The sequence below is a fragment of the Semicossyphus pulcher genome, unplaced genomic scaffold (assembly GCF_022749685.1).
Source record: "Semicossyphus pulcher isolate SPU_LCO1_2020_fin unplaced genomic scaffold, fSemPul1.0.p SCAF_1, whole genome shotgun sequence".
NCBI classification, from domain to species: Eukaryota; Metazoa; Chordata; class Actinopteri; order Labriformes; family Labridae; genus Semicossyphus; species Semicossyphus pulcher.
In genome coordinates, this window is record NW_027211603.1 from 15,956,410 (window position 1) to 15,983,237 (window position 26,828).

General features: G+C 40.6%; 2 protein-coding genes across 2 annotated transcripts in view; one reads left to right on the forward strand and one right to left on the reverse strand.

Moving 5' to 3' along the window:
- The window catches only part of sbf2 (SET binding factor 2), an 88,839-nt gene extending 72,317 nt beyond the window's left edge, over positions 1-16,522 (reverse strand). Inside the window, exons 1-2 of the mRNA XM_069675741.1 lie at positions 16,400-16,522; positions 4,511-4,596 (exon numbers count right to left, since the gene is read on the reverse strand). Coding sequence (XP_069531842.1) covers positions 4,511-4,596; positions 16,400-16,454 — 141 coding nt within the window. The 5' untranslated portion in view covers positions 16,455-16,522. The remainder of the gene's footprint in view (positions 1-4,510; positions 4,597-16,399) is intronic.
- A 3,221-nt stretch (positions 16,523-19,743) lies between these two features.
- Positions 19,744-22,087, forward strand: adma (adrenomedullin a). The gene is made up of 4 exons (XM_069661713.1): positions 19,744-19,844; positions 20,417-20,519; positions 20,651-20,776; positions 20,895-22,087. Exons 2-4 carry the CDS (start codon positions 20,425-20,427, stop codon positions 21,196-21,198), a joined length of 525 nt encoding a protein of 174 aa, XP_069517814.1. The 5' UTR covers positions 19,744-19,844; positions 20,417-20,424; the 3' UTR covers positions 21,199-22,087.
- The last annotated feature ends 4,741 nt before the right edge of the window (positions 22,088-26,828 follow it).

Below are 26,828 nucleotides of genomic sequence, written 5' to 3' on the forward strand. Positions count from 1 at the left end.
CTTATCACAGAAGGAGATAAGTATATCATTTTTGAGTATAATAAGCTAAAATTCCATTTTCAGGTTTAATTTGTAACATTCACGTTAATTTGTTGTCTTTGTGGCCGTCACAAGATCGACGTCCTGCTTGTCCTTCCTCAGAAGAAAAAGGTGGGCAGTTAGAATTAAGAGTGCAGTGGTTTACTGTTCAACATAGTACATTAATTGATGGTCAACAGTGCTGAATTCAACTGTATTGTTGTTATTAAAACGTTTTTAATTTTGTCATATTAGGACGTAGGAATATTTTGTGAATTTATATATAAAAAATGTGTTCAACCAAAATCAAAAACCCTCTGTCTTCATCTCTTTAAGGGTCATTGCAACTGATTGTAATAATAATGATGATCTTGTAATACCAATTAACACGGCCATTGAGACTGTGGTATTTTTTGAGATGGTTATTGTTCCATAAACAATCTTATAGCATTGCTTCTTAAGTTAGTGTCAATGAAACCTTGAAAGCAATAGTCGAATATCTGTGTTTAGGTTTTTCTCCATCCACTGTTCTAACAAAAATGTGTTCATACTTCAAAATCTCAAGTGTGATAGAAGTAAAAGAAAAACACTCCTGCTTTGCATGGAGTTGAATTATAAGAACTTCCTGCGTCACTACGCTCTGACCTCCATCACCTCTGTCCGTTTACAGTACACCAGCTGGACGGTGCCTTGATACCAGAGGTCAGGCGATGGAAATGTACTAGGTGAGCACCGCGCTGACCTCCATCCTCAAACCTGGCTCATCCATACCAGATGAGGACGTGAGCTGGTTCCTGTCATCATCACTTGCCTGAGAAGATTAGAAACACATTTTTCCTCGCACAAGTTGTAAACGCTGTGTCTTGGTGCATTCCTCATCTGTGGTTGTTTAGTTCGCTGGGGGCCTGTTGTGACCGCAGAAAGCTTTTCGTGCTCAGCCTCATCTCTGCTCTCTACAGATGTGTTTCCTAAGTGTTTGTAAATGAGTCATTCTCTTTTTCATGGAGTGGAGAAAATCTGCAAATAATAATGGTTTTACATACCAGCGCGAAACAGAGCCAAAATGCAAATTGCTTAGTGGGTCTGTTAAACACTTTGGTGTATCTTCATTAAAGCTTCAAAGTTGGAATTTCAGCCATTTGGCTCCCGACCAAAGCTTGTCAAACACCACGTAGTAGGAAATAACCCCCTCTTTTCAGCCCATGCTTACTCCTCTGGGTGCTTTGTCCAAGAAAATACTGAAGATGTCAACATCTGAATCCTATTGTGCACGCTGTCCAATAAACTTATACATATACTTTTATCTAAGCAGAACGTAATCCATCTAAGTTTCAGCAAATATGTGGAGTATTTGCCAAAAATAGACCTAGCATTAAATACATCCTGTTGTTTCAGCTCTGACTTACTGCCTTCAATAAAAAACATCATTCCATATGCTTTCTTCTTTGCACACTGGGGACCGCACTATGTCTCAATTTCAGTCCAGGCTGACACATAACGAAGAAGCATTGGGGGATCACTTCAGCAACATGGAATACAAAAAATGTAAACACACCCACCCGGGCTAAAAAAAGGCTATGCAGGTCCTCAATGACATCTGGAAACACTAAGCTAATAGAATTAGCTAAACTTGTGTCTATATTTAAACTCAATGAAACCATGTCAGGATATTTGAAGGATGATGCTGCGAGAACAAACCCAACCTGGTTCATCCCTCAGAGTCACTGAGAAGTTAAAGAACGCTGCTCGGGTTTCAGCCTCTTACGAACAAAAAAATTCAACCTCCAAAACTCCAAGACACTTTGTCTAGACAGGACATACTCTCATTTGTACATTTTTTAGGGTTTCATCTGTTACATTTTGTTTGCCTCGAGGACCCCGGCGATTTCCCGTATGACAAACCACTGCTTGAGTAATAACTCACCACTTGATGCCCACCAGCAGACTCGGTGAGTTACACAGGAAGACGTCTGCATGCAGTTTAAACCGCCCACTCACAATATGTCTATTTGTGCTGGAATAACAGCCTCACTTGTCCTCGATTGCCCTAAAATACCTTTATAAGAGCAAAGTCCTGGTATGATATCTGTGTGAGCGTGTCAGCAAAGGGCAGAAGATTGACAGATCGGAAGCTATCATCATTTATTAATCATTAAAGGCAAATAAAACCTAATATACTTTTACTCAAAAAAGGCGTTTCCCATCTCTAAACGAATTAAAAAGTTTCATGTTTAACTTGTAATGAATATTGGGACTTCTGAATCTAATTTTTAAGCTGCCTTTAAGTATAAGAATCTGATACTTAGTTCCATCGTCCGCCTCTGTACTTTGGAAACAAAGCTAAGGAGCTGGATATCAGAGATACACTTTACAAAGAGCGTCCCTGATTAGCGCTCTCTATTCATCTTAGCTCAGATATCTGACCCATATTATGCAACCTGTTGGCCTCTCTACACCTGCTGCTGCTCTGCATCACTTGGCTCTTGCATGCCATAATCTTAGTTGTAATGACCTTTGACCTCCACGAAACACAAAACGTACCTTCAACTGCAAACATGCTACATGTTTTTTGACACAGCTTGAGTAATCATCTACAGCAATGAATCTTGTGAATCATTTCCGTTTTATTTTTTTTTCCCCAAAAAAAACATAGAAAGGTACAAATTAACTTGATCTCTTCAAACTCGGCGAGTAATTGTCCCCTCAAACAACTGAAATTAACACAAAAGAACATCACATACCTGTTATATGCCTAAATTCTCAGCCACAATTCTAACGTTGGTTCTGATGCCAAAATACAGCACATGTACATTTGTCACTAGTAAACTATGCAGGGTTAGGAGTGGGAAAAAATAGGGATACGGCAATATATCGTCGTCCTGACTCGTGTAATACAATTACTGATAGGCTGGCGCCGAATATCAATATTCACTACTTCATGACTCCTCGCATTGGCCGAAGAAGTTAATCAGATATTGTGATGTATCATTATATGATTGTCTTGCAATATATCAATTATCGCAGAATCACTGTCTCGTGACATTAACGTTATCGTGGGCGAAGTATTGGGTATTGCATCGTATCGTATAGTGAGTTACCCTGGGTTCCCGCCTCTGATGCAGGTACTGTTTAGACAAGATATCAGCCTTCCCCTGCACCCACAGATGTAGGATAGCTAAAAACCACAGATTTTTATGTGTAATTCAACGTGCTTGATTAAACAGAAGAACAAAACTGGGATATTACAGAAGGATGTGCTGAATAGTACGTTTAAAGAATCAACTGTGTTGGGACACTGAGCCATTGTGCTGTTATCCCTCCTCGTCGCTTGCAATACCAATCCTGCTTAGTCATTAAAAGCTTATCAGCAGCAGCTATTATGAACAAAAACAGATATAAAACAGGCACTGATGTCCTGTGCAGTGTCATACTGTTAATGTCTCCCTAGAGATTGACAGATTTTCCCAGTCCTGATAAGCAAATATTTGTCCATCCATTGCGTTGACCATGTAAGGATAGACCCCCTGCAGAGGACCCCCAAGAGGTCGCCCTCCAGGCTGGGAGGGATCAAACCGAGAGGAGAAACTATTTGCTAAATATTCTTGAAGAGGAAGATGGAGACAGACAGCAATGGGAACCAGATAGCTGGCTGGACGTAATGAAAAAAGGACTGCGATGAAAGAGGCTTCCCAATTAGTGAATGTGAAGAGGGTTTAAAAACTAAATTTTGAGTAAACAATCGTTATGAATTTATCTCTAACAGGAAATGCCAGTATCAGCTGCTTTTACCCCATAGGGCAAGTGTTTGAAAACATTAAATTCCTCAGAGCATCATCTGTCATTTTGTGACAGTGAAAATGTGGCAGCATTTTTTGAGACAAACACAGACTTTACCATCAAACCAGAAGGCTGGAAATGGGTAAGGGGCGTAAGGACAAGGAGAATCACTAACTAGGAAAACACTGTACAACCTGTGCACATGACACATTAACTTTTACAGAGGTGGTGTCTCCTCTCCTGTTATGAACTATGAACTTCATATCGGTCTGCACTGCAGACAGCGAAGGCCTCAGTCACAATAATGATGCAACCATTCAGAAAGTAGTCCATCAGTAATACCAACAGTCATGATATGCAAAACAGAAGGAGAATGCTTTATAAATTTTAAGACATTATATGTTTGCAATGCAGTAAACATGTTTGTGATGTCAAAGCAGGCAAAGGGGGAAGGATGGGCGAGGTAGATGAGGTACAATGTTTTGCTCTCATGAGGTTTGAGTTCTCAAAAAATTGTTTTTGATTGATTAAATATTAACTTTTCTAAACAGGAAGTGATTATATTAGAATCTCCTTTTGATGAACAGCTACAGTGCTGCCAAATTAAGACCGAGCTTGTTGTTCTGAGTCCATCTGAATCATAAACTACTGAATCATATCCAACATGGGTGTACCTTTGTGCTACTGACTTTTATAGGAGGCTGGTATCACTTACCATCTCCACCCCCTGAGGAAAGGCTGTTCCCTCCCAGTCCTTCTTGGGGAATCGCTGAATGATCTTTCCACATCCTTCACCTGAACCTGCTGATGCAAAGACATAAAGATGTGTCAGTCAGATTAGTATAATAACATGATGAAAGAAATATCAGCAATTTTTTATCATATGGGGCTTGTTGACATGGATGAATATTCATTAAACATGTTTTTCCAATAATAATAATAATATATGCCATGGTGCTGTAAACGTATGGGGAAAAAATGACGCAAAGGGATATCAACAGTACCAACAAATTATTATTTAAGTGCAAAAAGGGTACCAAAATGCCAGAAGGAACCCTCTGCAGCCAAAATAAACGTTCACACGCCGGTATTTTTAAGTAAAGCAGATTCAGTTTCAAAATTGTTACAAGGGAAGTGAGGAAGAGAAAAACAGGAAGTAAAATACTTCTTGTAAATTTCCTTGTAAAGAGGAATTTGAAAGGCTGAAACTTTAAAAATGAGACCTTAATATGTTGACAGGGTGAGATTAAACTAAATCTCACATTGACATTTTAAAAAGAGCCAAGAGAATGAGGCTGAATGAATCACAGAGTTAACGCCAATCAATGTAGTCTAATGTGATTACCAGGTTGGATAAGATCAGGCCCTCTAGAAATTTCCATTGTGGTCTTTGGAATATTTAACGTAAATTGAACTGCTTCGTTACTTGTTTGCTTTCGATTCTGTCTATATCCCATACTGTTTCTGCCACACGATGATGAGACAACATCCAACCTTCTGTCTGTAGAAACACACTTATTTGCTAATGTCTCATGAAGACAAACTTTTTACCCCAAGTCATCTTACCCGACATTTACAATGAGACTGTATTGGATTAATGATATGATGATTGGAGTTGGGTTAAAACATGTTAACAGGTCACTTTATAAGCAAAGAGCATATTGAGGGTCTTTCATTTGTACAGGTGTACATATGTACACACATATGGAAACAGAAATGGTAAACGGACTGTACTTACAGTATATAGGCCTAGCGCTATTCTAGTCTTCCGACCACTCAAAGCGCTTTTAGACTACATGTCACATCCACCCACTCACATTGACATTCACACACTGATGGAAATGACTGATCTATGCCCATTCATACCCGATGGCTATGCCCTCGGGAGCAACTTGGGGTTCATTGTCTTGGACACATCGACATATGACCCCCAACCTTCCGATTGAGAGACAACCAACTCTACCACTGAGCCTCAGCTGCCCCCTGTGGTCCAAAGTGTCAAACATTGAACATGCACCACTGATACAAGAACATGAGGGGAGTGTAGGCCAATCATTGTTTCAGTGATAATGTCCTGACAAGCTGAAACTACTGGACTCCATAGTGTACCGTACTCTCTAATTAAAAGGCAAACCTGTTCACTCATGGAAATTTCTTATTAGTTCAATGTAATGGTCTGTGATTGACTGGCAATCAGTCCAGGGTAAACCCCGCCCAATGACAGCTGGGATAGGCTCCAGCCCCCTACGACCCTGAACAGCATAAGCGGTATAGCTATATAACAAGTGCTTACTGCTCTACACCAAAAGTTAACAATTATTCAGCAATGCCTGGTATATGTTTTTTAGGTACACTCAATGTGACTCAAAGTGTTTATTATTACAATTTTGAATAAAACAAAGTTGCCAAAATACATAAAAGTCACCAAAACAGAGCCTAAGTGTTGGTCATAGATGAGGCCACACAATTCATGTATGGTTGTGCTGGTTGTGCACTGTAAGGCTTGCACACAGACACCTACAGTATGTAGCCCAGTTAATGCTGAGTGGGACAGCTGCATACTGATCTATAGCAGGTGTGTTTGACTTCACATACAGCCACACAGATTTGCGAGGGTTGACCACAGAGAGCCTAAAGAGTGAAACTCCCTCATGAATTTCCCTAAGGGCCCCATATGGCCGGGTCTTGCAAAACTCTTGAAACCTAATTAGGATATAATAATTCATGTCAACATTAAGAGGAAACACAACAATGTATTTAGGATTTGATATATGACTATAATGTTCATATGTAGCAATCAGGAGAGCTAATAAATGGGAATTTGTATCTAATTGAAGAAGAATTCCCCTCATTTAACCTGCCAAAAACAGCATTTTAAGTTCTGTTTCACAATATGCTCTTTGTCACTCTGCATCGTCTGACCCCATGACTTCATCTCAGCGATATTTTAAACTCTTAGTCACTCTTTGACAGTTAGGAACACTTTCTATTTATCAGCCACAGTGGGGAAAAATGGTCTCCTATCAAGGGAGCATGAAACAGAAATTGAATACATGTGGGCCATTCCTTAGAACTCATTTAACAAATTCTGATGAGTACAATGGAGGCAGTTGTTCATACAGTCGATAAAAGCTTCAACCCCCAATTCAAAGCATCCAGGCCAGACAAAACCTTTGCTAAAGAGTCATATATGCTGAAAATGGTGTACATTTTTTTAGAGATTCAGATATAACCATCAGCTAAAAGAGCCAACCAATAACTTTCAATTACAAAGTGCAAGCCTAAAATGTAGTTTGAAGTTAGCACTGGCAGGCAATAAAACCATGTCAAATTGCTACGTTGGTCAGTGAAATGAAAACCAACATACCGTTATGCTGTATGTAAGCTTTTAAACATCATTTGTAAGCTACAACTTTGGCTCAAAACTTCCTCAGCAAAAAAGTCACACAGGGATAGCAGTGGACTTGTAAAAATCTGTATAGGGGTTGTTAGGACACGGGGAGCCACACAGTGCAGCATGAACAACGTGCACTCCAGCTGTGCTGTTAGCAACTGCAAGGTTCTGTCCCCGTTTCCACTGAAGGGACATGGAGGTGGCCCTTTGTAAGTCATTAAAACGATAATAAAAAGTTGAATCAACACTATAACGTGACTGCAGTTTATAGAAATCAGCTTTTTCTCTAATATCATAAAAGTTTGTTTTTTTTCAGAGCACTGAAGAAAAAGAAAATCGCAGCTATGTTTTGGTGTCATTTAAGGTCACACTTCTTCTGCCTCTCAGCCAATCAGCTCATGGCAGAGTTAGCCGGGCAAGTCAGGGTAGCTTTGAAAGGCCATCCTCTAATTTGTAAGGTGCAGGTTCGATCCCCATCTCCTGCAGCCCACACGTCAAAGTGTCCTTGGGCAAGACACTGAACTTCAACATTCGGTGTGTGAATGTTGAGATTAGTACCCCATTGGCAGCTTGGTACTTTGCATAGCAGCCTCAACCAACAGCGTATGAGCGTGTGTTTGTGAAAGTAGAGTACAACGCTTTGAGAGGTTGAAAGACTATAATTGAGCAGTCTTATTACCATTTATCAGCATGTGTCATTTCACTGAATAAATCTGTCATTCATGTACTATGTTGTCTTTCGGCTCCACTAGCGAAGGTTTGCTAACGCTACAAGCAGCCACATTACATTTGGGAAATGGCAGTTTACATGTCAGATCACTACCCTGACAACTGTTCTCCCAGTGGAAAGAAAGTGGTGTGGACTGATCTATTTCAGTGCATTTCAGCAGGTCTATCTGAGCACAGACAAATGCCATGACTCAGCAAGCTACTTAGCAGGCTGCTCATGAAGCCCCCATGTCACAGTTTGGCAAGAGGTCAGATACCATGCACGAGGGGGGCAAACCGCTTCAACAAACTGGAAAATGAACTGCTACACATCATGATGACATGAGGCGGGCTGCAGCCCTCCTGCAGCGAGTGCCTCGAGCCTGCTGTCAACAACTCCTTGAAACCTGGACCTGATTCATCCTGACGAGGGCCTGATGGGGAGGGGTCTTGGTTAAGGGTTGTATATGTGTTGGTTTTAACAGAAAAGAGCTGGAAAAATAGTCATACTTTTGCCGTTGTTCACCTGTAGGGGCGAAAAAAACATGTCCAGACACGTCATGGAGACTTGAGCTATCAGAACATGTCTGACTGTTACGTGTCTTCAGGTCGTTACAGCTCCTCTAATTGAAATCACATGCTTCGAGTGCTCCAAGTTCAAATTTTCAACCACAGATGAAAATAAATGACAGAATTCTTCACATTCCACGAGGCTGCACTCTTGTATTAAAACAGGACGTGCTTTCAAATACTGCCCCCCTGACAACTATAAAGTACCCCCATCAGCGAGGATAATAGAACCCAGGCCTGCAAAGGAACATACTAATTTGGGCATCCGCTAGCGAAACGCTAGACTGATGAAGTCCAAGCTCGAGTTTATTTATTTATTTTTCTGGCAGAAGCTTTTCAAACAACAAGAACAAAAACCCGTCCAGGCCCACGGCACGCGTGTGTATGTTTAAGAGCGTGGATCGTTTCCAGCTCAGTACAGCTCAACCTGTGTGTGGTACAGCTGGTCAAAATGACCTAAAAACAACACCGAGATTCTTTTCAGCTTTCTGGTGAAATGTTTATGTTTTCTGAAATGGCTTCAGGGACATCTTTATAAAGAACAATGACTTACAGCCTTTGATGAGTGCCGTTGGGATTTTCACAGTCCAATACAAACTTTGGGCCTCTTTTATGTAACATTTGTTTTAAGACTGAATCTTAATTTGTGCGTACACAAAGTCATTTATACGGTGAGCTGTTGACAGATTCATCAATGGTTTCTTCTTGCCAAAACAGGAAAACACAGTTTATGAGTGCTCGAAATGACTCGTAAACTAATTCCATGAAACCCACAAATTCTTAGGGAAATGTCGTGTTCTTAAACACATCCTGCACTGTCAGCTTCTAACACTTTTTGCATGCATCTGAACAAAGCACATGTTGCAGCACTGACAGAGGGCAGCTCAGTGGTGGTACAGTGGTGAAAAAAAATAGACACGCCCCCGCTTATATCAAATATAAGTAATTTTAGCTTAAAATAAAGTGCAATAAAAGCTGCCCACTTAATATTCAAATATTACTTAATATTCATAAATAACATATCAATGTTTTGATATTTCAGAAAATGTTTTGGAAGATTTGCAGAGACATGCCAGACTACAACGTTATATTCCCTTTCTCATCAATCCAACTGGGACTCGAGCCACAACTGCAAGTCAGAAAAAGAGAAATATGTGACTTAAGCAACTCAGAAAGATTGAATGAATCTTAGAATTTATGACCAAGTTGCGTGATTTAGCAAAGTCTCAACAACTTGTGAAAAAGCCACAGAGGAAAAGCTGTTAGTCTTTCCTGATTACAGCAGATGTTTCTTCTCTTGGAAAAAAAAAAGCTCCATTCATCTTCCTAATTTATCTTACTTCTGTTCCTGTTTATTAAATCAGCCAAATGCGTATTTTACCAAGTATGGACCGGCCCCCAGTGGACTCAGGACTCAGTTTACGTAACATTTGATGTGACCTGATTTTGGCCCGGTCGTGCAAACAGGTGGGCTGTGCTGGAACTAGATCACAGGTTTTTCTTTCACTTTCCTCCAGTCCAAACGTCAGACCCATTTAAAAACAAAAGGGAAAATCCACTCAAATTAAAATTTGCATTCAGCTTCTTTAGCGATCAAGAGATGGAGGACATCTCCATATTGGCTGGTACTATTATAGACTTGTTCTAATACCAATACCAGGTTCAGAAATGTTTCTGGTATAGCCTAAAATGCAGGATCGAGTATTGGGGAGTACCCAACTCTATGCACCGATTAAAAACCATAATTTATCAATCCACTATAAAAAAATCTTGTGTATGTGTCGCCAGGAATTAATTCTTCCTTGCTGAAAGACTGCAGTCGACACAGCAATTTGCACTGCAGAGCAGCTTTGGCTGTATTATGACGCCTTATGCATTAGCAACTACAGTTTTAGAGCAGCTAAGAAGAACTGATTTCAGGTGACAAAAAATTAGAGAGCAAACAACAGGGAGGTCATCATTTCAAGTAGTGTACATCTGTTTAAAAATAAACATAAAAATATATTTTATCAATCTTTTATCAGATCTATACTCATTACTGGATGATCCTTTATCCTTTCTCCATTTGTCACTCCGCATGTTGCAGCTTGTTTACTGTTGGATTTGTATCATTACTTCATTCCCCTCTGCTTGTCAGCCTCAACTTTGACCTGATTTTAATACACAAATCAAAACTCATCAGTACAGTATTACAGAAAGAACATATGTAAATTCTATATCAGGGCGTTTAAGATCCTTGTCAGAGCATAGGACAACCCAGCTAGGATTTAAGAGTGACCGTCATCAGGAAACTAGCGTTCTGTGCGGGTGATATGCAAAGCATTAGGATGAGGTGTTGTTTGCACAGGGAAAGGGTTTCAAAGATAAGGAAATGTGATGTCACAAATGGAAAGGGCCTTGAGGTCATACCAAGGTCAGAAGAAAAACCCATTAGATAAAACAATACAAAGCAAACAGTGTCGTCAGGCGGCCTTTTGCTGGTGGCCACAAATATGCAGAATAGTTTTCAATAGAGAAAAAACAGTTGGGCAAATGACTGACCACAGACGTGTGGTTAGAAAGTCGGTTTCCATCAGGTCCCAAAGTTAAGTCGTCATGGTTAACTTTAATCCTCGTTAAATTAAATAATCAATCATCCTTTCACCACCTGTATCAATGATACAGTCATCACTCAGTCACTCAGTCAGTACGGTGACTTACAGTTCATCCAAGATACAGCTCTCCATGATCAGCTTTCAGCAACATAATCTGATGCAATTCATTGAACAGCCCCTGGTTACATCTGTTGATACAACAACACATCCAGCTCAAGTTCACTTTAGTCAAACTCCGTAACACTTAGACTTTGTATTGAACTCATGCGATCATTAAGTCTCATTGGATTAAGGAAAAGAAAAAGGGATGACCTAATGGTTTGAAGTATTTTGTTTATTTCCACAGACCTTTTTCATCTGTCATATTCGATTTACTCCTATAATAATATGATTTAAATGTTTCCCGACATGAACTTTAGCATAATTTGAATACGCTCAGAAATCACAGAGCTCTGACAGAACACCTTATCAACAGATGGACGGAGAGCAGTGTAACAGTAGCCAGTGGAGTTTCCCTACAAATCAGTTTGAACCTCTACAACAGAGAGGAAGGAACTCCTCCATTGTGGTCAGGATGCCTTTCACCACCGAGTCCGAATCCAGACGAGGAGCTGCCAAATGTGGAGCTAAAAAGCAAAACAATCAATGGAGGCAGAAAATCCAAGAAGTTCAACAGAAGTGAAACAATTGGACATCTCACTTAGGGTTACAACATTTATTGTTAGCCACAAGCGGCATGTCGGTGCTGAAATAATACAAGGACGACATGTGCCATTAACAGCTTTCTGCAGGACATAAGAGAGCATTTTTTTCTGATAAATCCCTACAGCCATTTCAGGGTCAGAGGACAGATGTGGAAAAAGTGAAACTCAGAGTGGAAGTGGATGTTTTCAAGAGAAAACCTCTGACTAATTTAAATAACATGATGGTTATGCAGAGGTAGGTATGATGCATGTTGCAGTACTGACAACAGTTAAAGTCGTACATTTGTAGCAAAGTGAATGCAGCATTAAAATCAGCCACCTTAAATGTGACAGCTACAACATGGCAGCAAAAATGCCCTATTATACATAGAGAAGATAATACATCTCTTTATGAGTTATGTATTACTAGTAGAGCTTTTACTGTTATCCATTATGCACCGAGCACACCGCCAGTTCAAGATGTGTTTATGTTACTGCTAATAAAACCAAACAGGCTATACACATCTCGACTTGACCTGAATAACTGATGTTTAACAAACTAACCACAACACATGGCAGCACTTCAAGATTTGGCACCTATACCTCAAATCAACATCTCCAGCTGTTGGAGGCCAGACTTTAACATCGTTGTCCAAACAACGTTTACTTTACAGCATTATTTCCCTTAATTTAGTGCTTACTGAGTTTACGCATGGCTTTCGGCCAACACCTTAGCATAAACAAACAACCGTCAAGTACAATCTTGGACTGATAATCAGGAGTTAATGCTTTGTTGAACCTTGTTTATTTGAAATATTTTTATGAAAAAGGGCCCGAGAGTTTATGAAAATAGAAGTTTAGGCAACTTCCCAAATGGCATTCTGATACTGTGCAAATTTCTCAAGATTTTGGAAACGTGAAACGTGTACATTTAATCAAACAGAACAAATTACAAAACTTATCTTATTGTGGAATTTCTGGGTCAGAAAGTTAAGAACCCCGGATTTCATTTCATGATGCAATCGGAAAAAGCTGCAAGAAAAAGCACAATCTTTCACGCAGCTCAACAGTGCAGGCTTTCGCTGAAATGAGGAGACACAGGAGCTAGCCCAGAGCTAACAGATGATCGTTAGCCAAACGGCGAGTGAAGAAAATCAAAAGGATCCAGTGGATGAAACAATGAATCCCAATTGGTGCAAACCAAAACAAGCTTAAAAACCACTTTATAGCCTTGATGAAATGCAAGAAGTGGTCTAATGACAGAGCTAAGCACAAAAGTTTAGTGAGACAACAATCAAGACAAACCACAGAAACACTAACAAAGTCCACTTCTATAGAGTTTCGAACAACATGAAATAAGTACGCTAAAATAGCAGACGACATAAAGCTCTAATGTCGCGTGTGGTTTAAGAAAGGGGTGTTTTATTGCCAAAGCACTCTCCTTGTGGGTGTGCCAAGAGAGCCAGCACAAAAACAAACACTCTTTGAGAAGTTGGAACAGACAGACGATTCATCAAAGTTTCACAAGATAAAACCTAACATGGAGTCATGCTTGGTAAAACTATCTGAGTAATGCTTAAAAGGCATTTAAGACTTTGAGTCATGCAACATTACAGTACAAGCGGATAAAGAGACTGCGATACATCTCACAGTCAAAAGATATCTGCAGATGGAAGTGTTTTGCTCTTCAACATTTGGAAGTATTTTTGGGGTATTTTGCATGATTGGGCCATGTTACATAAGCCGTTCCCTAAGTCATACAGGGGGGTGATTGGGTACCGTGAAATGTATTGAAAAAAACAGTTTGATTCAATAAATCTTGATCATATTTACCAGGATTTTTCTTATTCAACTGTTTAAGAAAAGCAGCTGGGCAAATTCCTCTTCTTTACAAGGCAAATTAGAATTTATGGTGCACAGCACGCCAGATGATGGGCTATATAAACCCAAGCCAATGAAGAGAGAGAGCATCCTAGTTGGAAAGGAAAATACAGAGTCTAAGGCAGGTTCAATGCAAACTGCATCCATCTCAATCTGTATTTCACATTCCCAAATACTGAAAGTAATTCCATTAGTTGTGGCTCATGACATTTGTCCCCAGGGAAGCAGAATCTGGTACAATTTCCAATGGAGGAATCAGCCTCTCAGGTCATGTTCCCTTTTACACTCACGTCTGCATACCTACGACGACAGACTCTAAGGCAGACGATAAACTATAGAATCAGAAGTTGCCCTACTTTTACTTTTTTCCACATTTAATCACTTCAGTCTGCAGCAGTACAATGATTTGCCCATTAGTTATGTGACTTCAGTAAATGTTTCTAAATAGGTCACCTGTCTCACAATGAAAATACCACAAGTGTTCTTGCAGGAGACACATACCCTGGATTTATACTCATTCTCAAGGGGGCAAAAGTCTTTGCAAATAAAAGACCAACATGAGCAACTCTAAGAACTAGGGCATACAACTGCAGGGTAAGAACTCTCACTGAATTAAGTTTCTTTCTTTTTTTGCCGTACTTCATTCTTTTTCATGACCATCTTTCATAAAAAAAAGTTTTGCAACTTCAAGCACTGTATTCCTACCTCCACACAACCCTGGAGAAGCTTCATCCCCAGTAATAACGCACACTATAGCTAAACACCATGTTGATCCTATTGCATCCTTTTATAAGGTTTACATTAACAATACTCCCTTACCTGTGTTCACAACAAAAGTAACTGACTTAGTTTTTACAGTGCACTTCTGATTCACTACATATTGGAACGATGCCCATTCCTCAACAGATTGCATGCTTAGCATTATTTCCAACTGATCCATCCATAGTAAACTAACAATGAGAATTGGGTCAGGCCAGCAGAGCACAAGCCAGCTCAACACAGCAGGCTTGGAGATGACCCTAGTTGGGATCCCTGGTTTGAATTAACGACAAGGTGGACAGGAAAAATCTGGTGTCTAGACGACCAACTGCACGCTTAGTGTGTCCAAACTGGTTTCTATAAGCCACCGGGCAAAGACCCTGCTCTGAATAGTTCGAGGAATAAACAGTCATAATTTTGTTTTTCTCTGTCATTTTAATTTTCAAGTTCTGAGAAAAACACTCCCACTTATAAACAAGGGCATCTCTGCAGGGGTCTAGCCCAAACCAACAATTGAAGCGCAACATTTCACTGCGAAACTTAATAAAAGCAAGCAGACGAATACAATTCAGTCATGTGGATGAGACATAAGTCTGTCACAGCGCCCAAATAGACCTCAATCTGAATGGCAGGCTGCTCTCTCCACAAACAACCTCATCTTCATCATCAGCCAGTGGAGAAAATAATCAACTCGTGGTCCCTGCATTTTCTTGTGGTAAGACCATCTTAATGTGAATCCATTCAGACTGTTCTGGTGACGCCAGGAACATTTTGTCCCCAGCGCACAAAAAAATCATTTGTCAATTGGTGCTGGGATGCACAGAGCTGATGAAAGACACTGTTTACCTTTTGTGCACAGCAAGCAAGCTATGGTGACTAAGAGGATTCAGCTGCTCTGGACTCTCTTTGACACACATGGCGCTGGATGGATGCCACTGACAGAGGCGAGGAACTTGAATTTGGCCCCTTGAGGCAGATTTTCTGAATAGTTTTACTTTATCCAGGCTTCTCGTTGAGCAACAGTTCTTTTTGGACTCTCACAAGCAAAGAGCGGAAATCATTTGAAGAACTCGGATATATTCTGGACAAAGAAAGAATTAACCATTTATCATTTGGGAATTTTGGCAAATGTTTTTAACTCTTATCTCTTTATGTATTAACACTTTGAAACTAGTGCAGAGCTGTTTCCTGTCTTGGATGTAAAGAATGTGAGGCTTGACTTTAGGCACAACATGTAAGTGGAGACATGGGGAGCTCCACATCCCTCTGCAGAGCGACAGAAGAGAGGGAGGAGAGGGAAGAGGATCTGGCTGAGCACAAGGACTGCCTTTACTCGCATCTGTATAACGTTACGCCCATCATGAAAAAGTTGAGCTCTCTTCCGGCAAAAACAAATAAAACACAACAAACCAAGCTGCGGAGGATAAAAATAGACCAGAAACAGAGCGGCCAGGACAGGCATGTAGCAAGACCACCTCTGACCAACATTACGCAACAATAACATAAAATATGGATGCAAACACTGACTACCAATACCAACCCTGAGCTTATCGGTGTCAGCAATACCAATACTTAATCAAGAGGAAGCAATATTTGGTGTTATATATTGTTTTGTGAGCATATCCAGTGAGGGTGCTACGTTAGCTGGCAGTGAAAGCAGCTCCCTGACCTGACAGGCGCGCGACCAGCAGCGACAGGATGTGACAGATTTTGAATCCATGAAAAGTTCCGATTGATCCAAGTGGTTTATAGCAACGCCTCGCGTGTAAATATCCACGCCTGACCTACCAAAAGGCGTGTGCTTGATCTGTACATACATACCAGTCGGATATATTGAGAAAACTGGCGGGGAAAAGAGAAAAAAGAAAGTGTTTCCAGTCTCGCCTGGTAGCTGTGTGGCTAACGTTTAGCTAAAAAGCTATCTAGCATCAATATCATCACACACAGACTGACGGCCTGGACTCGAACCCCAGCTTTAAATCCCAAACTCCGCGCCTCTTCTCCGCTAAACTTACCGGCTTTCTCCTGGTCGTATCCCACCACAGTAAAATAGTCAGCCAATCTAGCCATGTCTGCTGCTTTTCCCGAGATATACCAACACAATTCAGCATTTTTCCTTCTTCCAAAGCACAGCCATGTTTGACAGAAGGAGTGTCACTGCGCCTGCGTGCAGGAGAGGGAGACATCCATGGGCGTGGGCCCTGGAGTTTACAAATACAGCACTGTGTCCCCAACAGAGTCTCTTTTAGCCTTTAAAGCGGGGGTCACCCACCCTTTTTGTATCACTAAAAGCAACTACAGAAGAATAGCGATACATTTGACTTTTACTGCCGGGAAATATAGTGTCAACCACAGTGTGAAACCTGTTAATAAACCTAGCTAATAATACAAGAGAAGTGAAACTACAACATTTCTGGGTTAGCCGGAGAAAGAGCTTTCAGAGCTTGTGGCGATCTAAATCAAATTAATAAATATATGGATTGACAACATTGGCAGAATAATGTGTTTTAAATATGCATGTAATTAGCAGATGGGATTTCAATTAGATTAATAATGATGCATTTGATAATAAGGGAGATATTTTAACCCATTGTATACAGACAATTTCTTAACTCTAACTGTAAATCCACCACATGTACAGGAGATGGAACAAACCAAAATACTTCCTCTAAATATGCCAAAGCCAAACCCAATGATGTGGGGTTATTTCAAGGTCTCACGTTGTTGCGTTAACCTAGTTTCAATTACTGCTTCAACATTGTTTTGAGTGCGACAAGAAAAATAACATTCCTAATGCTTCAACAGACATATTTGTGTTTCGATTTTGCTCTCTTAAGATGAAAGTTGTTGTGGTTTCATGAACTGTGTGAGGGACAGGGTGAAAGCATGTGGTTAGTGCAGAATATTGAATGTGAAAACAGGAAATGCTATCACAGGGAATTGCACATGGAAATCAGCACGACAGATTATGTGTGTGTGAGGAACACAAACCACAGTCAGTGTCGATAAAAGCAGGAACACAGCAAGCAATTTCCACTCGATCTTCTTCTTCTCTCTCTCTCTCTCTCTCTCTCGCTTGTAAAAGGAGAATAAAGGCAGAGGTAGTAAAATAGTTGAACTCGAGCCAAACCATGGAGAAAAAAAGTGTTTGTTATTACACAAGAATGATTGGAAATCATGGGACCTCAAACAAAACACATTTCCAGGTGACAAACCTTTCAAGGTACAACATGACATTAAAACGATTAAACGATTATGAATCATATTTCAAATTTGTGCCTTTGGGGTTGACACCCTCTTCTTCCTGGCACATGTGACGCAAGTTGCTCAGGTTTCCTGCCACACGTACCTGCTCATACCTAGCGCATACTTTAAGGTCATACAAAAAATGTCAGTCACCCTGTGACAGGATGGAGGAAAAGCAAAAGATTGCTATATAAGGAGCCGAAAAGCAGAATTTTGTTGTCCTGGTTGCACAATCTCCTGTTGTAAACTCTGCTGAGAAGATTACTTGTCTGCCGGAGGCAATTATCATTACAAAGTGCTTACAAAACATTGCTGGGTTACGGCACATGTGTTTGACATTTATGTATTTTTCTGAGGGGAGTTTTAAATATGACACAGTGTTTGGAACAAGGTCACATGAGATATAAATAAACTCTGTGTCCGGGAATAAAAGCAATAAGTTCTGAATTATTGGATACTGATATGCTGGAGTGGAATGTCAAGTGTTAACTTTGCCTAAATGGTATTTATACAACCCAAGGGACTGTTTTCCCCCTTTTGGAAATTGAAATAGAAATCAAAACTGAAAGTATTTCTAAGACCTCCTCTACATCAAACACATTGATACACACATTGTGGAAATTTCTTCTCTGGAATTTTTACTCTGATGTTTTAGCTGGTTTTAACAGCATTTCCTATTCAGGGCGTATGATCTAAATTTTATGGAATCACATTATCGGAGTTTCTGAGGTGTAGATTATCTCTTCATATGCAATATAATGCTCATCTCACACACACACACACACACATACTATAGACCTACACTAGCTTTGGTTCAAAAGATAAACAGAAATGTGTTATACTGAGGGGATTTATGTGTTTCCTCTCATCCACATCTGCCCCATGAACCCCACTGACATGAGTGTTTGGAGCTGATTATAAAGTGCTGTGATTTGAAACATCTTTCTGTCTGTGTTGCCTTTATTATTTAACATAGAAGCACACAGACAAAGTGTGGTCATGTACAAAGAGATATGATGATGTTGTGTGAGCAGTGATATTATCTCTGAGCAGACTCAATGGCTCTTCCATTATCACCTGATATATTCATGTGTATAAATTCCTAAGGCAGAAAATGATTCCCATTACTTTTAATCTATAACAGCAACAAATCATCAGTTATTTTAAAAAATGTCTAAGCCAATATTGTTCCTTCGTCATGGATTGTTGTTGAAGTACATTTTTTCAGACTCTGATTTATTTTTAGATAATAGTAAAATTCCATTTCACATTAATCCAAATATCCAAATGAACTACATGGCAGGTCAAATATTTGCCCTGTGCAAACAAACACATTGAGTACATTGTGTTTAAAGTTGGGCATACTGACTACATTTAATCAGTTACTCAATGCTTGACCGAAATTCCTCGTCTGAAATTCATCATGCAGTGTACTTGAGTCTGACATGGAACTTCACTGTGTCAGGGAGTGCCCTGAAAGCCGACTATGGACACATTCCTTATCATTTATCTTCACAATTATACGTTTAGCTGAAAGGGCAGTTAACAGAAACTATACCTAATCGACCTTTAAGTTCAAACACGACATGATGGCTGTTTAAACCCTTTCTTTTGTGATTAATCAGACTCTGAATACCCCCCATATAGAGGGCAGGCAGCTGAGTTGAACATAGTGTCCTCGCACTGGGGCAGTTAGTGACTTACATAACTAATGACCCTTGATTTCTTCCTCTTATAAACACACATTGAAATAATAACAGCATTTTATGAGAATTTAAAATCTGCCATGTTGCATCTCCTAAAATGAGCTGTGAAAGAGTTCAGTCTTTGCCTCAGTGAAACAGTAAAAATAGGATAAAATTGCTGCACTGCACTCATTTCTTTTAGCGGAAAACAACTTCCCTTTTACTATTTCGGTTTTTGATTTGCATTCTTCACTTTAACTCTGTTTCATTGTGGCACTGCATGAGCAGCAGCAGCACAGCAGCATTGTTCAGGACGGGGTGGGGGGAAAAGGATGAGAGCCTGTGTGTGTCAGTCAATGAGCCCCTCCCACCTCCTGTATAAAGGCGGCCTGTCTGGTGTGTACGAGCTATAAGCAGAGTGACACAGCTGCCTTACAGAGCCAGTGGCAATTTGAAGAAACCTGTGGAGTACTCTTTTGAATCTACAAGAGGAGCTTTCCAATTCAGCTGAATTATCACAGAAATACAGGTATGTGCATTTTCCTTTAAAGAACACATTTGCTGTGCTCCCTGCTGATGGCTTTATCCTTGCTTTTTTTGAGGTCAGGGCACAAGTGTAGAGGCAAGGACAGGTTATCTGTGTGGTTATATAAGCAGTTCAGCTCTAAACGTGTGTGTCTGTGGAGGAATTGCCTTCAAGGTGTAAAGCATCACAGAGGCAAAAGATCATAAAGTGTTTATGAGCTGGAGTTCATCATGCTGTGGTTTTGCTCAGGTGACTGACTTAGACAGCTTTTTTTAGTTTTGTTTGACTTTTGAGCCGAGCCTATTCTGGACCCGCTCATTGGTAGACTGTCCTCCGAGTTATTGGCCAGGGGCCCAAAGCATGGTTGTAGGTTTACTTAACCGAGCAAAAGCTGACCTTAGCTTAACATTTTAAATAAATGAATGATAAGTGCAAATAACTTGGCTGTTGGACTTTAGTGTAAGCAAGCACCAGTGTCACTATGTTTGATGCAGTTTTACATGCATTCATAGAGTGAAACATTACTTTACAGCATGAATTCATAACTAATTAAATGTTTTGTCTGCTCTCCACAGGAGTCACAATGAAATTAATCTTCCAGTCCTTCCTCTATTGCTGTCTGCTGGTGACAGTCGGACACTGTTTGGAACTTGAAGTGAATCCAGAGTCCAAAAAAAGGTGAGTTAACTGACTAATTTATCCAATGTTTGAAATATCTATAACAGTCTGTCGAGCCTGTGACAGCAGACACCTGTCTACTGAATTATCTTCCTAAGACTGATGGCCTTTTTTCCCCCCTCCTCTCCCAGACTAAGCATATGGCTCGGGAGCAGATTGAGACGGGATCTTGACAGTGTATCAGTAGAGAAGACAGCAGAGTCTGAGCACTTTGTCAGACCAGAGGACATCAGGGATACTATGCTGCCACATTCCAGGTAAGACACTAACCATAGAGTCCTGATAATGAACAAACAAAAGCATTTTTATCAATTTTGTCACAACTCAGTAGTGCACATGTATTAATGTCCCCTTGTCTCTCTTTCTCTCCTCCAGCACTGACATCAATGTCCGAACCAAGAGGTCCAAAAACTCAGCCAACCAGTCCAGAAGACAAGGCTGCTCGCTGGGCACTTGCACGGTGCACGACCTGGCACACCGCCTGCACCAGCTCAACAACAAGATGAAGATCGGGTGTGCCCCCATCGACAAGATTAGCCCTCAGGGATACGGCCGGAGGCGTCGATCCCTCCCAGCGCGCAGAGTCGCACTGAGGCTGGAGCAGGGCAGGCTGAGGCCCGTGTGGAGCATAACTGACTCACAAGTTCACAAGCTGGACGCTCTCCTCAGACGGACATGAGCTGGACTTTTTTGCAAGAGGAGTTGGGAACAAAAGCGAGGGAGTTAGCGTCCTCTCTGTGTTCTAAGAATTCTCAAAATGCCTCAGACTCTTGCCAAGTACTCTCCGGCACGTCTTTTTCCAGGCATGAGGGCTGAGTCAGAGCAAGACTGGCTGCACTGGGTTTCTGAAAAGGCTGCAGCTCAGAGATGTAGAGAAACCAGCAGCTGGCTTACAGACACTGGATGGCACGGCTTGGAGCGAAGTGCAGGTGTTACTGTCCAACTGGCAGAGGTACATGCAGAGTGCTGATACCTGGCAAAGTGGACACATCCTCTGGCTTAAAGAAGGAGGTCTCCTTCTTCATTCTGGGACTTTACACATTTCTTCCTCAAGGCCAGGACTTTGATAAGTGCTATCCTGCAAGGATTACACCACCATGTTCCAAACTGTCAGTACTTGTATGCACTTTTCCATGTGGACTTAAAGTCAAATGAATCATCAGGAAAAGACGTCTTAACACAATGCCAACAGGAACATGGGCTTGGGAGTTTATATAAAGTTTTGGACACTGTATAAGGGAAATGCCTTAGATTCTGTGAGATATGTGCCAGTCCTAAATGGACTGAAATATACTTGAAATTTTTATTGTTTGTACAAAAACATGTGCAATCTATATTTGTTTTTATTGCAGGTATATGTATATATGAATCCCTTTATTTAATATGATATAGAAGTTACATTAAAGTACTTATGCAGATAGAACTATTTTTGTACAGAAAGAAATATATATGGGCATTGTAGCTATGTGTCATTATTCCTTTGCAAACTGTGGTAATAGGAGATTGTTTTATAGGTATATTATATATTTTTAAATGTGTTCTATTTTATTTGTGTCAAAGCAATAACATTGTCATTCAATAAACATTTTTGCATTCAAAATCGAGACCTTGTCCAGACCTCCTTTGCTCCCGGCTCTTGTAAATTGAATGTGGCGTTCTATTGTCTGGAGCGCGCGGCTACAGCAAGACACACAGCACCTGGTCTCTGTTAAGTGATTACAGGGTCTCATTAGAGCCCCCCCTCCTCTCACTACATTCCCATAGTTATGACGCCCCCCCCTCTTTCCACTAAAAAAAAAAAAGAAAAAGAAAAAGGGCAGACAGGGTGCCAGGCGCATTCCTGCTTGGTTCAGCTCATATTTGTTGGCTCACCCCACACACCGCAGAGCAGCCCCTAAGCCACCAGAAGAGGCTGAGGCTTTAGCTCCATCTGGGTTCAATGCTAGACGGTTGGGACACGAGAAGGCCGATGCAGGGGGTTCAGGCCAAACATTCCTGTGAAAGCATCACAAAAAAACGGCACTGATAATGACCTTCACATTCAAGCAGACCCCGGAGACTGACAGGAAGCAGATCTCTTTACTTGACGCATTATCACCACTTCTTACACATTTTTTGGGGGAGTTCAGACAACACCACTTCAGACATATACACAAGATGTCCTTTTTGGCTGCATTCCTGTTCTCTCTTTTCATTCATACCTAAGCCTCGATATGTAAAACATTCAACTGAATTGTTGCATGAATGCGAAGCAGAGTGATGGATCACGAGGTGAAACATTGTGGCATCTTATCCTCTGGCTCCCTTTTTAATCCATCATAAATCTAATATACACATTATCACAAATACAGATCCACAAAAATAGATCAAGTCAGGAATTCACCAAATGTTATAAAGTCAAAGTAACTGGATCCTTAGAGTGAGATATTCATTGCCAATACTCTGATGCCCCCTGTGCTCATTTCTAGCATGATAATCACATTTTCTGTGAGCACTATTCAAACATTCACCCTGTTTTAATAAACAGCTCTTGTTAAAATCAGACAGGAAATGAAAGATAAGCCTATGACTAAAGACATGATGTGTGGCTTTGATTTTTAAAGCCCTTTAAGCTGTTTAATCCTTACAATAGAGGGAAGTTGAAATACTGGCTGCTTTTAATTCACCGTAAAGGCCAATTACAGCGTTATAAACTCTGTAGTGTGATTATGAACAGTTCATATAGAAAGTGAGTGAGGGGCAAATCCGTGATTGTTTGTTCTCTGTTGCCATCTAGTGAGACTGAACGAGTAAAACTGCACAGTTTCATATAACAGGAAGTGAGAGCAGAGGCAGATGTCAAATGATACAATGCCTTAAATCAAACAGTCGTATTACAGTAAGTTCTGTTATCACCTCAGCAAAACATGACGTCAGGCTCCTTTACAGGAATGACTATTTCTCAATGTTCAGTCCAAAAACATGTTTGTTAGGTTCACTGGTGACTCTAAAATTGCACGTAGGTGTGAAGGTGAAAGTTTGCCTGTCTCTGTGTGTCAGCCCTGTGATTGACTGGCGATCAGTCCAGGGTGTGCCCGCCTCTCACCCAATGACAGCTGGGACAGGCTCCGGCAACCGGCGACCCCTGAACAGGATAAGCTGTAAAGATAGTGGATGGATGGATTTTTCAGTGTCTCATAAATAGCTAATATGCATATTAACTGTTTATTTTCATATATCTAAAATTGTTAGCAAATATGGATTGTGAGTATAAGCAGATTATAAGGTTCATAAATTGCTAGGTACTTCAACTATATGTCATAACAGAGGCTTTTTTCTTTTGCATGAAGGTGTTAATACTAAAAGAGCTTCTTATGGCACCTTATTTATGTGGAATTCGGAGGCTTTCATGTTTCTAAACATTTAATTTTTTAATGTATTCCTAAAGTACAGCTTATGGCTTTAATAAATCTGCACATTGCATAGTAGCTATACATGCCAGTAACTTGCGACCTACCACACAAATTACTGAATGAATTGAGGCCATTAACACATACAAGTGTTTGTCAAGATTCTGAACAATGTCAATATGCCATCTGGTGGCTGATCAAATAACATGGATTTGTGAATTTTGAAGGCAAATATAGTTTCTTCATTCACACAACCACACACACACATGCACACAGAAACAACAGCGTACGGTACTGTTTCTCTCTCCACAGTAAAAGCGATCTTAAAATAGAGTGAATGGATCTAGATCTGGTTCACTAAGTGTACTAGAACTGTGTGAAGATGTCACTCCTTCAGTAAGCCAATCAGCTGCTGACGCCACTGGCGTGATGAAGGCATCAAGAAACTGATGAGTGTAGGTCAACAGGTTAAAAAATAATGCCGTCTTCCTCTAAGACTCACAGTACAATAAGCTCCGAGTCTGTATTTTTCCCACAGCTGTGTTCGGGGAACTATTTCCTGCAGGATGTCAGCTAAGATCTCACGACTGTTTTAACTTTACTGGCCAATTAGGCAAAAAAAAAGGACTGCCTGGAACCGCTGGTATTGTATCCATAGAAACTCAGGTTTACCTATTTACATCGTTTGATGCTCTGTTCATTGATACACTGTTTAGTGACTATTGAAGAGAGGAGATAAAAGGATAAGAGAGGAGCAGAAGTCAATACACCTGTCAATCAAAATGATACAGGCCCATGGCTGAGAATCAGTCGTCCACAGCCAGCTCTAAAAGTACACTGGTAACCTGAGCTGAGAGGATTAGCCTCATAATCTCAAACACTGTCAGGCTAAATCTGGGACTGTGGGGCTCCTGCTAATTATTCTCACAGCTTAAATCTGGGTCCTCCGTGTGAGGACTTCATTCATGCTGTACTGCAACACTGTTGTTCTAATCTGCCGAGGGGTCACAGAAAGTGCTTGGGTCTGGCTGTGAGACCCTTCGCACCTATTGATGTTTATTGTGGTGCAGGCAGCTTGGATTTGTAGTTTCTTTACAGCGTAAACATGATACATTCAGTTATGGAGACACTTACTCTCATGACGCACACTGATGACGTAAGTGTGCGAATGTGTCTATTTATCTTAGTTGAGTAACTGTATTAAAGAGACAGATGGGGTTTTAAAGCTTTGAAAACAATTAGTCCATTAGCGAACACTGCTTTCTTATTTAAACATGTGCTGTTTATCCAATCAAAAGGTCATCCTTACATCGCTGTTATTACTTGATAGTCTGCCCATGTCACGTATCTGTAACAATCCCTGCAAATCAGTAACACATCCACAAGAGGACAGCATTATTCTCCATGAAAATAGAGACTAAAATCAAGTAAAATATTTTATACCGATACATTTTCTACATCAAGTACAACCTGAAAAATGATGTTCTTACAGTGACCATCATGGCAGGCTGTCTTTAGCAAGCGTTCAGCTGACGTCCTTGCTCTAGGCTGCAGCAGTGAAAGAGTTAAGGATGGAGTGATGTGCACTGCAGGGTGGTGGATGTGATATCTTACACTCCAGCCACAACAGCAGCACAGGATGACTTGGATGTTTCTCTGAGGGAAACTTGTGCACAGTTTATACACACATCTGAGACAACTGAGGACGTACAGGTGAGTGCATTTCTTACGACAAAAATTAGATTACTTGATGTATAGCTGTGTACTTTGTAGCTTTCTCATACTGCATGAGAGATGCAACTGGTTCATGTGCATCCATATCCAAACCTATTCATCCAGACCCTAAAAACAACATCTAGATTTACTGGAAATGTATCTAGCAAGTATTAGAGAATAGCTGTAAGCTACTGAGTGTGCTTTGCATTCATGACTGACTGCACTTCCTTTGCTCTCCAGGCCCGGCCACTTGGAAAGATGAGAAGAGCAGACTCGCCTCTTAAGAAGCAGCAGTCGAGTCCTTGCCTGGGAAAGAGTGAGCTTTTTTTTTTAATGCTTCCCCCCTCTCATCACTCTCAACGTAGTTTAAAGGCTTTCTCTTGTGCTGTTTGACCTCTCTCTCAGATATGACTTTGACAGGGAGAGCCATCTTGGGGGCTCAGCCAATAAAAGCAGTGAGGTGTGTGAGAGAGGGCTGAAGAAGACTAGATAAAGAGAGCAGAGTGTAGCGAGCTGGCTCTGAGATAGGGCTGTGAGTGCTGGAGTAATGGCCTCAGGAAGCTTCCTGTGGGATTCACGCAGTGAATGGGAAATGATGAATGATGATGCTTATGCTCATCAAAGTAACTGCAGAGATGGCAAATTCCATTTTTCCACATTTAGAGTAAAGCAGACTCACAAACACGAGGGCACACACACCCACATCAGCACACCAAGAGAGAGCACCATTAGGACACTCCCCACATTAGTATCTAAAAGTGCTTTCTGGAGAGATAGAGCAGCCATCGGATCTGTTGTTTCCCAAACCAGACACTCGGATCAATAAGTGGACAGCTTCTGTGGTACTTGATGAAATATTTTTATCACCTGAGTTTGGGAGTCTTTGATGATAATAACAGGATTTAAATTTGAACATTGCATTAGTTTTAAGTAGCTATGTCTTGTGTTTACCGGCGCGTGTTTACCAAAAGTACAAAACAATGTATGGGTTGTACCTCTCTTGGGAGTTAAAGCATGCAGAGACACAGCATGTGCATTATCAGTTCGTTACAGTTTGCCATAATGTCTTTGCACTTCCTGAAACTTGATTTCATTATTTGTTTTTGAAGAGCATGGGTGGTGAGAGGACATATAACTAAACAACTGAGCAAAAATCAGTGAATAATAATCCTGATCATTCAGGTTAATTATCAAGTTTATGTAA